This window comes from Rutilus rutilus (assembly GCF_951802725.1).
Source record: "Rutilus rutilus genome assembly, chromosome: 3".
NCBI lineage: Eukaryota > Metazoa > Chordata > Actinopteri > Cypriniformes > Leuciscidae > Rutilus > Rutilus rutilus.
In genome coordinates, this window is record NC_140211.1 from 16,992,569 (window position 1) to 17,004,621 (window position 12,053).

At 36.8% G+C, this 12,053-nt stretch overlaps 1 protein-coding gene across 3 annotated transcripts in view; it reads right to left on the reverse strand.

Annotated features, from left to right (window-relative positions):
* The window catches only part of LOC311286933 (phosphatidylinositol-binding clathrin assembly protein), a 53,283-nt gene extending 42,175 nt beyond the window's left edge, over positions 1–11,108 (reverse strand). For 2 of the 3 annotated variants that reach the window (XM_084403400.1, XM_084403401.1), the window contains exon 1: positions 9,746–11,066. In XM_084403400.1, coding sequence (XP_084259526.1) covers positions 9,746–9,875 — 130 coding nt within the window. In that variant the 5' untranslated portion in view covers positions 9,876–11,066. Of the gene's footprint in view, positions 1–9,745 lie in introns of all 3 variants that reach the window. The other variant, XM_084403399.1, reaches the window with a different exon arrangement.
* Positions 11,109–12,053: the final 945 nt, after the last annotated feature.

Sequence of the window (12,053 nt, forward strand, 5' to 3'; positions counted from 1 at the left end):
ATTCCTGAACAGTGAGTTCAGTGACACAGTTCTGTGGAATACCGCAGCTATTCCTCACATGTCATTCCCATATTTCTCCCTCTCTCCCTCTCTTTTCTTTTTCACCACAGCTTTGCAACTAATCAGCAACCTGGGAGCACAGCTTGTAGAATTCTATAAAGCTCCAGTCTATAATAAAAAGGACAAAAGAAAGCCACACAATCATATATAAGATCAGCCGCCCATTATTTCTCACAAAGCCCAAGAAATGTAATTTAAGGCAAGGAATACCAGAAAGTAGAAAAATCAAATGCAAATCTTTAAGCATGAATGCTGACACGTTAATGTCTAATGTCCAAAATAGCATGATCAAATTAGGAAAGGTTAGGAAATTAGGAAACTAGAATAAAGATCATTTATATTTGTAGCCTATATATTTTATATATGCTTTAAAAAGGATAAATGAGAGGTTTAAGCTTACTGGAAGTCTATAGTTTTATGTGAATGTGCACCTCTATATTCGCAAACACCAAAGAAGGGTCATTCCGTGTCAACTCAACCAGATGACCCAGGCTAAAAAAAAATGTTTTTTTTTTTTTTTTATGCTGAAAGAAATACATAAATGAAGAAGAAAGCTGAAATCTTAAATTTAATGAATGTATATTGACCAAGTAATCCACTATTTTGTAGAGGAGGGTCAAAATGACAATTTTAACCTGAAATTTGGAGCCAAATTACAGGGGGGTAAAAATGACTTTAGAAAGATGGCAGAATCATCATTTTATTTTTACACGGAGATTGGGAGGTCTGTTAGTAAAATCTGTTGACTTTAACAATCTCTGTTGCATTATATGCCAACAGCGACAGTTCAAAAATGGGGAAAGCACTTCTTGTGTTTTTTTTTTACCCCAAGTTTGCATGCCCCCATTTGGCTCCAAATCTCAGGTGAAAATTGTCATTTTGACCCCCTCTACAAAATAGTGGATTACCCAGTAGGGCTGCACAATTAATCGAATTTCTAATCGCGATTACGATTATGGATGCCACGATTACGTAATCGTTCAATGCCAAAAAAAACAAAACAAAACAAAAAACACTCTGCATGCATTTTGAGCATGTTATAAGAGGCGAATCACAACTACTTCAGAAAACCCAGCACAATAGGAACTACCAGGCAGCGACGTATGTGTACGCTGAAATAAAAAGTCTTTCACCTCAGAAAAACGGACGTTCCTGTCATGTCAGTCACGAAATAAAAGTTAAATACCAATAAATCACGTTACTGGTATGTCGTGTGTTAGCTGAGAAGGATTTGCATGCAGGTATGATTTTCATTCTATTCACCAGGAGCAGTTTCCATGTTTCATTAACAGTTCTTGTTAATATTGTGTATTCACCATGGTAACTGTCGTTTCAATATTAACCCCAAAATGCCACTTTATTTTCACTTTGTGTTATTTTTTATATTTTTAAATGACTGTGGTGGCTCATACCAACATTGTATTAACAAAAGCTAGTTTGGGACTGCTATTTAATAGCTTTAGCATCCATACCTATAATGTTTTTCTTAGGAGTTTTTACGATTAGTCATATTCTTACAATTTATGTGTATGTTAAGTAAAGGGGGACAGTGTGTGTGTTCACAATTTTTAAGTAAACATGTATAATAATATGTCTATTATTAATTACGATAATATATATATATTCAATGTAAATTGTGATAATCGTAATTAATAATCGCAATTACAATTTCAAGGGAATAATCGGCAATTATGATTTTTGTCATAATTGTGCAGCCCTATTACCCAGTTAATATCCATTTATTACATTTCATATTTTGGCTTTCATCACTATTTATGTTTGTCTCTCCTCAAAAACTTTACAAAATCAAACAAAATTTGAGCCTGGGAAGTTTCTGAAATTTGGTTGATTTGACATGGAATGACCTAAAAAGGAATGACCTTTTTTTTTTTTTTACTGTCTTCAACATTACATTTCAAGGATTACTCTCAGACTTCAAACTTCCAATTATTATGCTTCTTTAGGACTGTCTGGTTTTTTTGTGAGGACAAGGATAGTTTTGTGCAATAAAAGGTTATAGTTTTGTAGTATCCGAAACTGAAAATATGTAGTTTCGCACATATGGGCATGAGAGAAAAAAAAAAGAGCTTTGAGAATTCTCTCCTCTGAGATGCGTCATAAATAAAGTCCCAGGTTTTGCAGAGGAGATGTCAGAAGACGAGCCAAGGGCTCTTATAAGGTACAAAACAAGCTATCAAACAGAGCCAAAGGCCCTCAGCAACTATAAATAGGCCACATCAGCACTATGAGCGTGAAGGGAACAGAAGCAATGTGTCATGCAGCATGTGGAAGCTCTCTTAAAGTGGTGCAGTTGTGTCCTCAAACTGAATGAAGCTCAGGAAACATTGATCAACTGCTTCTCTACCTAAAAAAAACTCCACTGAATCTGTGCTTCAAAGACATCCTCTTTGATCAGTCAACGGTAGCTCCTGGTTCTATTTCTGCTTGCTTGCGTCTAATACAACATGCTTCGGTGCTTAATAAATACAAATACAAACATCCATCATCCACAAAATTACAATGAGTTCATAAGTAAAAGCTACTTATCTGTGAAGCAGTTTGCTCCTGCAGAGGACAAACTGTTGACAAAGCATCCTGAAGGGTAATCTGTATTCTGAAAAGCTGGGTGGTATTTCCCAAGACATGTTTGAGAATGGCTGTTTTGTCTTTGCTGCACAGCATCATTTCAGCTGTCTAGTTCTAAATCAGAAGCACTTCACCTTTAACCCTGACACACTCCAGATTCAGACTGCTGCTAGTTGGATAGTCTCAGGATTATTGACTATGGGCGTAAAAGTCAGCTTTAGGCATGTGTAGAACCACACACATTCAAAATCAATTAGTCTGGTGGGTTAATTGAATGGCTAGTCAAATGATCAATCCTATGAATGGTATCTGCATCAAATGAAATGCTTTTTAAGACCTGCACAAATACATTAATACTATATGGGCACATTGGGCAGGGAAAAGCAATGTCTATGGTAACATCGTAAACCATTTCAATTCAAATACAGGTTTGATGAAAGTAATTATTTTCACTATCGACTATTGTTTAAAAATAACCAATGATCAGGGACGATTACATCCTGTCAAACAAAATCCGCAACTCACACTGTGTGAAGAAAATGTCTCATTTTGAATTTAGGGCTGTCGAAGTTAAAGGCAGGGTAGGTGATTTGTTCCAGAAACATTTTTTTGTTATTCTGGTTAACATCCTGATAGCAATCACTAAGTTAAATGGTCTAAATGTATTTATATCTATATATCTATATCTATATCTATATATCTATATCTATATCTATATCTATATATATATATATATATATATATCATCTGTGGAAGGCATAGGGCCATAAAATGTTTGACCAATCATTTTAGTTTTAGTACTACATTAAACTACTAAATATAATGTTGAATATAATGTATTATATTGCAATGGGGGAATATTTGTGGGTCCTGATAATGCCAAATGTATCATGTTACCAATAAAAAGTGGCCTACATTATTTTAAATATATCTAGTCAGTGACCGAGTGCAAGCATATTTGTCTAAAATATTTCTGTATTTTCAGTTTCAGAATCATCATGAATATTTATTAGATTCTGGTGTCACCACTGTCCTGTGCATTGTGTTACGAGCACCAAGTAACTCCTAACGTAATACCAAATTTAACATTTTAATCAACAGTACATTTACCATATGTATTGGAGTAATAATAGCAATAATATTTTATCAAGAGTTCAATATCGTGATATATATCGAATCGTGACATGAGAGTATCGTTACATCCCTAATATAGACTATAGTTGCGCCGCCTCTATTGCCGTGACATAATCGTAAACGCGACAAACAAACGTGCAACACAGGAGCATATCGATGGAATGGTGTTCTTGATTCTCGGCATGTGGATGTTTTTCACTGCAAAACGAAGAAGTTTGTTTGTTCAAGTTTGATGTCTCGTGTCGCAAATCCAATGACGCTGGTAGTGATGATTCTCTCTGACCAATCAGTGATCTGCAGTGTTTACACGTCACATTTTAGTATCGGTTTGGCTCGCTTGGAACCTTAACCGAGGTAGTACTATTTAAGTGAGCTGTAACGAGCTGTACCATGCAGTGTAAAAGCGGCTTTAGACAGACGTCACTAACCGAGCACTAGGGTTGGGTACCGAACTTGGTACTTTTAAGGACACCGACCGAATTACGTCGATACTACCGAGTGCCGATTTACATTAAATCAATCTGTGCCAAATTTCAGTACCCGAGAATGCATCTGGGCACGAGAGTAAGACTATCTACCGGTAAATACAAATCCTGCATGTCTGTGTGAATGTTATCATTCTATCGTCATTACGAAAACTATCGTCATATCAAAAACACACGGAAACTCAAAGGTCTTCACGGCAACCCGTCAAAATAAATGTTTGGTTTAACTTGACAAATATATTACTGTTGTACAGTAGAATTTAGATACGTCTCAATGTAATAATAATACTAACACTAATAATAAATTATTATTAACACCGTCAACGCCGAAATGAATCTGCAGCAGTCAGGGGGTACAGATCAGTTCTCTACGTTTTTTTTTTGTTCATCATTATTGTAATGTTATGTGCTTTGAGACATGAGGTAGTTTAACACCATCTCTCGTGACACTTATGTTTGCTCCCTGCTGTACACGTTCACTTGTTTTGAAGGATGCGTGGGTTTAGACAGCGCTCTGAAGGGAGGGTGGGATCTTATGCTTTCAAAGCTAGCTTGCTATAGATAGCCTGATTTAAAATTGCCTACCCTACCTTTAATTGGACAATGCATTAACAATTAAAAAAACAGCGGCGTAAAAGCAGGCTCTACCGACCCACAGTACAAGCCAGGGTTGCCAAGTCCAAGTTTTTTTACCTACATCAAACATTATTTATAGCATGCCTCCCATCCAAAAATCGCAAAGAGTGTTGTGCTTTGTTACTTCTGATAAGAAACAAAGTCTCAGCTTTCAAATTGTCCATTTTATCACAAAATTGTGTTTTGATGCTCTTGAATGTGAAGTGACAGATCATTGTAGCACTTTATTTCAAGCAGCAGCATGGAGCCCAAGTCTTTTCTTTCACTTTTCTAGCACGAAAAACATCAAAAGGTATGTCAAAAGATTCAGTACAGCTTACCAAAATGTATAATGTCTCATGTAATCGCTCAATCAGAGTTTCAACCGCGGAAAGACGTCAATAAAACAGCTTCTGGACAATGTCACTTGACCTTGCATTTACCCCATACAAACATTTAAGTTTTAAACAAACATTTTTATTAGAGTGTAATTTTATCTGAAAATAAATAGCAGTTAAAAATTGGTTGGGCTATTATTAACTCTCAATATGGTTGGGCAAAAATGTAAACTTTCATTGAAGTAAAAGAATTGAAATTGGGGGGTAAATCACATTATGAAATAAATGTTTTTCTCCAAAACACGCTGGCCATAATTGTTGGCACCCCTAGAATTTTTTATGAGAAAAATATCTCTGAAGTATATTCTCATTAATATTTAAATTTAAGCACACCAGGGTGACTAGGAACATGAAATTGTCCAGCTATGACTTCTTGTTTCACAGGAGTTTAAATATGAGGAAACACAAAGGCCAAATTCCCTTAATCATCCATCACAATGAGTAAAACCAAAGAATATAGTTCTGATGTGCAGCAAAAGATTGTTGAGCTTCACAAAATAGAAAGTGGCTGTAAGAAAATATCTAAAGAATTGAAAATCCCCATTTTGACCATCAGGGCAATAATTAAGAAGTTCCAATCAACTAAAGATGTTACGAATCTGCCTGGAAGAGGATGTGTGTCTATATTGTCTTAATGGATGGTGAGGAGGAAAGTTTGAGTGGCCAAAGACTCTCCAAGTATCACAGATGGAGAATTGCAGAGATTAGTTGAGTCTTGGGGGTCAGAAAGCCTAAAAAAATTTATCAAACAACCCCTACATCCCCACATGTTGTTTGGGAGGGTTTCAAGAAAAATCCTCCTCGCTCCTCCAAAAATAAACTCCAGCATATTCAGTTGTCAGACACGACTAGAACTTCAAAAGGGACCGGATTCTATGGTCAGATAAAATGAAAAAAAAGGGCTTTTTGGCAGCAAACCCAGCATATGTGTTTGGTGCAAACAGGGATGAAGAGTACCCCATGCCTACGGTTAAATATACTGCTGGATCTTATATGTTGTGGGCCTATTTATTTGCTGGAGGTCCTGGACATCTTGTTCAGATACATGGTATTATGGATTCTAGCAAATACAAACAGATAAAAAATCAAAACCTGACGGCCTCTGCTAGAAATCTTATAATGGGCCGTGGTTGGATCTTCCATCAGGACAACGGTCCAAAACAAACATCAAAATCAACACAAAAATGGGTAACTGAGCACAAAATTAAGCTTCTGCCATGACCGTCACAGTTCCCTGACCTGATGAGTGGAGTGAACTGAAGAGAAGAAGCACCAAAATGGATCTGGGAATCTGAAGGATCTGGAGAGATTCTGTATGGAGGAATGGTCTCTGATCTCTTGTCAGGTGTTCTCCAAACTCATCAGGCATTATAGAAGAAAACTCAGATCTGTTATCTTGGCAAAAGGAGGTTGCAAAAAGTATTTAATAACAGGGTGCCAACAATTATGGCCAGCGTGTTTTGGAGAAAAACATTTATTTCATAATGTGATTTACCCCCCACTTTCAATTCTATTACTTCACTGAAAGGTTAGATTTTTGTGCATTTTTTGAATGAAAGATCAAAAGGATAAACAATGCAGATTAATTTTTTACAGACATTTTTTATCATATTTATCAGGCCATCAATTTTGACCACCACTGTATATATATATATATATATATATATAAGCTGACTGCAATCATTACACACATGACTGGCAGATAAAGCAAGGCAGCCCTGAGACAAATAGAAAAACTACAAAATAAAATTCCTTGATACATAAAAACTTTTTCAAATATAACACTGGTAAATAAAATGAAAATAAATAAACAATAGAAAAAATATATATTAATTAATCAGCTTTGGCTGTGTGTCTGTCTGCGCAAGCACCACAGAGTCATTTTTCGTGGCTTATTGTGATTAATAACACTCTAACGTGTCAATAACTTTAAGTAGTACAGCGAGGTTTAAGAAATGTAACAATTTAGGAATATCGATTTTTGAAATTTGTGAATCAATGCGAATGGGCAGAAGATTGATTTTTCCCCCACCCCTAATAAATATAAATATAAATATACATGCATATACTCTTGAAGAAAAAAAACGATTGAATAGCTGACCTCCGGCATGTAACAGCACCGCTGCTGGAAAAATGTATAGGGGAAACACTGAGCTCTCAAAAATAAATACGATGCTACAAAGCTTCCAAACTTAGCTATTAGTTCTTACTCAGAAACTCTCATTAAAGCTGCTTAGTAATTAGTAAACACATTTTCCCCAGTGGACTAATAAAATCCAGTGCAACCTGTCACCCAAAAATTAGTAAAAGTAGCCTAAATTAGATTGGATATGTTGATTTAAGCCGTCTTTTGTCATTTTTGTGTGCAATATCCATCGAGGGGTCCTGTAAATGTTCAATGGAAAGTGAGAAATCTGAAACTGAGACATGTAGCAGTGTTATTTCTGTACCAATCCGAGAACAATTCCCCAGTTAGCTTCCTGGTTAGAATGTAAGACTGAGCACAGATCCCAGTTCAGTAAGCTCAAGTTCTACCAAAAGACAGTGTCCCACTCACTGCTTCCGAAGAGGTCAGAGTGCAAAATCTGTTTGTTGACTCAGTACAAATCTCACTGCTGTTTGCACAGAACAGGAAAGTGAGTGCAAACTGGACAAAACTACATAATAAAAGATAGAATCTACAAGAGAGAGAGAGAGAGAAAAAGTGTCACGTTAACTACTTTGTTAGCTATCTAAATTTCCAATCTCACAGACTGCTTTAGCCAGAATGAAAAAGCAATGAATAAACACTGGGCTTATTCTGGGAGATAGCTATGATAAATTACAGGGATGCAGTAATATTACATGTCTGGCAGAGACACAACACATAGCCTAAACCAATAATTATTTTAAAGTTATGGCTAATAATAATCAATACATGTTGATACGTTAAAATTGTACTATGTTGTCTAAATAAATAAAAACTACAAATTAAACCATTTATAATGTTGTGTTGCTCAAATACAGGTAACAAGTGAATTTGAGCAACACAACATTATAAATATAGGCTACAGATTACAGAATTAAAAACAGATATTCTTTTTAAGATGTGTTAAAGATTTCATGTTATTCAATTGTTTTAAAATAGTAAGTTTAATTGAGCGTTAGATTACGGCAAAAGTAATTTAAATGTAAAAAGTGGGGAAGTTACCGGTCACAATAAAATTTAAAATATCAACAACAAACATCAATAAATTGAAAAGAAAATCTCTAATATCAGCCGATAACCAATACTAACGCATTCTAATAAATAATTATGACGTATATGGTCTTGACACAACATACGTCAGGCTTCTGAAATTCCCCAATTCTAAGAACCGGTTTGAACAAGTCATGTGGAAATGTTTCTGGATATAATACTTCTCTGCTTTGAGCAAAAAAGAGGAAGTAAGCAACACTTGACCTTGTGTAATTCTGAAAAAATATTGTGTTATGCAGTGTTTGCAAGATTAAAACAGAAGCAATGAAGCAGGCAGATACTAGTACTACCGTACTAGGCCACATAACCCAGTGGCTAACACAGGAAACAAATCCAGACTAAACATGAGGCTGTGTTCTGCAAACACGGATGAATCAAAGACACAAACATAAAACAAACCAATCAGGTTTTTTCGTTTTCTTGGCTGCAAGTCAGCCTGTGGTCTTACAGCACGACAGGTGCCGAAGCAGCCAGCCTCCCTCATTCCATCGGGGAATCACAGATAAAGGTCTAATAAGAAAGAAATCCCTTGATGAAGAGCATCTTGCACCAAGATGCATTTGGCTGCGTTCAGAATGTCAGACACAAGTCGTACAAATACTTCAGCAGCCCTCTGTTCGTAATCTCTTTAGACACTGCCTATGCGAAAGTGAAACTGACGTGCTGCATTCTGCATTAACCCTGCTTTTGTCAAAAGAATCAATGCCTCAATGCTTCAATGCACACACGCCTGTATTGACCTTCATCACTCCCACACCATCTCGACGACGACTGTTAAAGAGGGATCACACAACAAGACGTGAAGACATTACGCACACCACATGACTTCAAACAGCTGCATTTACCGATTCAAGCAGAAGTGGTTATTATGAAGCAGATATTATTAAATATAAGCTGCAATTCAACATTGCTGCAATAACGCATATATAATTACAACAAAATTTAAAATGGACCACAAAGTCAGTAAATGACCCTATACTGCCGCGCTACAGTGGCATCAGCTCCTTGAACTGACAGCGTCTGAAGAGAGATCAGCATTCCCATCACGAGCTTGTTCCAATTCATCACTGGTGTCCAGACAGCTGAGGATGTGCAAGCCAAGGCTAGTGGAACTGCATGCCAGGGATGCAGTAACACTTTGAGCCTTTAAAAAGCACCCAAGAATACCTGCGAAGAGACTGTGCAAGTACAAATACAAGGATTTTTTTTTATCTTTTTGGCATACTCACAATCGAGGTGTTTCTTTTTTGGTCCACTGACTTCATGCGTTGTGGCCTTGCAGAGAGCTTTGCTGATGGCTGATCCAGTCATGCTGTGCTGGGCCGCAGCGATGCGATCCGTGATGGACTGTCCTGACATTTTTATTCAGCTCTGAGATACGAAAAATCAACACTAAACTTGACCTGGTCTCACTTGTAGACGTGTGTATTCTCACAACGATCTAGTATAGGAGTTGACAATTTTACAAAAATACACTGACTACGTTTGAACCGCCACCAAGTCAACTGGCACTAATTGATACACTTGTAGTAAAAAAAAAAGGGAAGGAAAGGTTGACTTAACTAGTAAAAATGTCACAACTAGATATGCCGTAACTAAATTGGAGGGGCGATCTGAACTTTTGTTAGCTAATATTACTCATAAACCATTGGCACCAAGAACAGATACTGGTATTACTGAAGTCTGAAGATACAAAACAACTGTTGGAAAATGTCATAGCTATCGGTCAGGCCAGCTCAGAGGATTCAGGCAGAAAATATCACCTGTCAGCCAGCTTGAGCCTCACCAATTAAGACCTTTTAAAAGAAAACAAACTGGATATAAGAAGCACCAGCAGACTAGATTGAGATCAGATAAGCAAAACTATTCTGTGGATTTTCTTGCCTTTATAAACCTGCTATTACACTGGAACCAAGACTTAAGAACTGTGACCGGTTTTCTTGCGAGAAATATGCATAGACATACAAACCAAACCCTATAAGTGACTTGGCAAAGAGGCGGTAAGAAAGGTGGATTAACTCAAAAATGTAACTATACAGGTAACAAAACAAAAGTATTATGTAACCAATCAATTTAGGCGATTTATCTAATCAACAACCTAAACTATCTGCCCAGCCAGCTGAGTAGATAAATCACATCTGAGCTTGAATTATTGCTCCAGCTTTCTTATATTTAGACAACTACTAACAAAAACCAATCCTGCTCGAGCCTAAGCTATTCCTAAATGCATAATCTTCAAAAAGAATGGTAAATGTTGTTAAAAAGAAGTCCAGCGTGCATCGCGACGAAGACAGCTGAAAGTGTCCGGCTCAAGTTGGACTCCAGCCCGGTGAGCCAGCGCGTCTAACCGGATGCCTGGTTCTCTGCCCTTCCGTCCCGCTTAAAGTCTCCTTTTAGTCCGCGTATACGACACGGTTCCGCCCGTTGTGAGAACGAGAGACGTCGAGTTGCTCGGGACTGAATTGAGGGGTGGTTTTGCTACAACCCCCCTGTCTGTCGCTGTATCTGTGGTTCGAACTGTCAGCTCTGTGTTATTCCGGTTTGGTGAAGAATGCGCTGGCGGAGCCGTTCAGGACAAAATGGCTTCGCTGTGATCAGGTGAACGAAGAGCTGGAGTTTGATTGGGCGGGAGCAAGTGGCGTTCACTAGTTCGTGGGAAATAGCGTTGCCACTCTCTCTACTTAAACTCTTGTTGTGATTCTGTTCTTGATGTTATTCCATAAATGGAGATTGCTTTTGAGAAAAACATTTGAACGAATATAACGAATAACATATGTAAACATATATATATATTGATATATATATAAATATATATATAGTAGTTTGTATATATATTTTTATTCCTCTACACATTTTATTTATATTTTTTAAAAACTATCAAAAATATGTCATTTAATTTGGCATTTCCAGTTGACATCACAACTTCGCGAACTTCCTGACCTGCAGTTCAATCATTAGCCGTTAGGGACTCGAAAATCCAGCTTGGGAATCAATAATGTTCATGAATGACATGGCTTTTTATCGAATAAAACATATTTTATGTTTTCATGGGATACATTTGATGTAGGAATTTAAAGTAGGCTAATGTAATTTAAGTAGAATGTTTTGTGCAAGGATCTTGTTTGCATTCCAAGTAGGCCTATTTGGAAATCAGAATCAAACAATCAGAGAAGTCGCCGAGCTACTCGTTGTCCAACAGCGAGACAATCGAGTGTGCCTCTGTCGAAATATTCTTACAGTTTTGGAGTAAAAATCTATTCAAAATTAATAATATGTGACCCTGGACCACAAAACCAGTCACATGGGTCAATTTCTTGAAATTGAGACGTCGTCTGGAAGCGTACTAAATAAGCTTTCCATTGATGTATGGTTTGTTAGGATAGGACAATATCTGGCCGAGATACAACTATTTGAAAATCTGGAATTGTGATTGTGCTGCATTCACTCACAAAAATAAATGTTTTATATATTTACAGTAGGAAATTTACAAATTATCTTCATGGAACATGATCTTTACTTAATATCCTAAAGATTTTT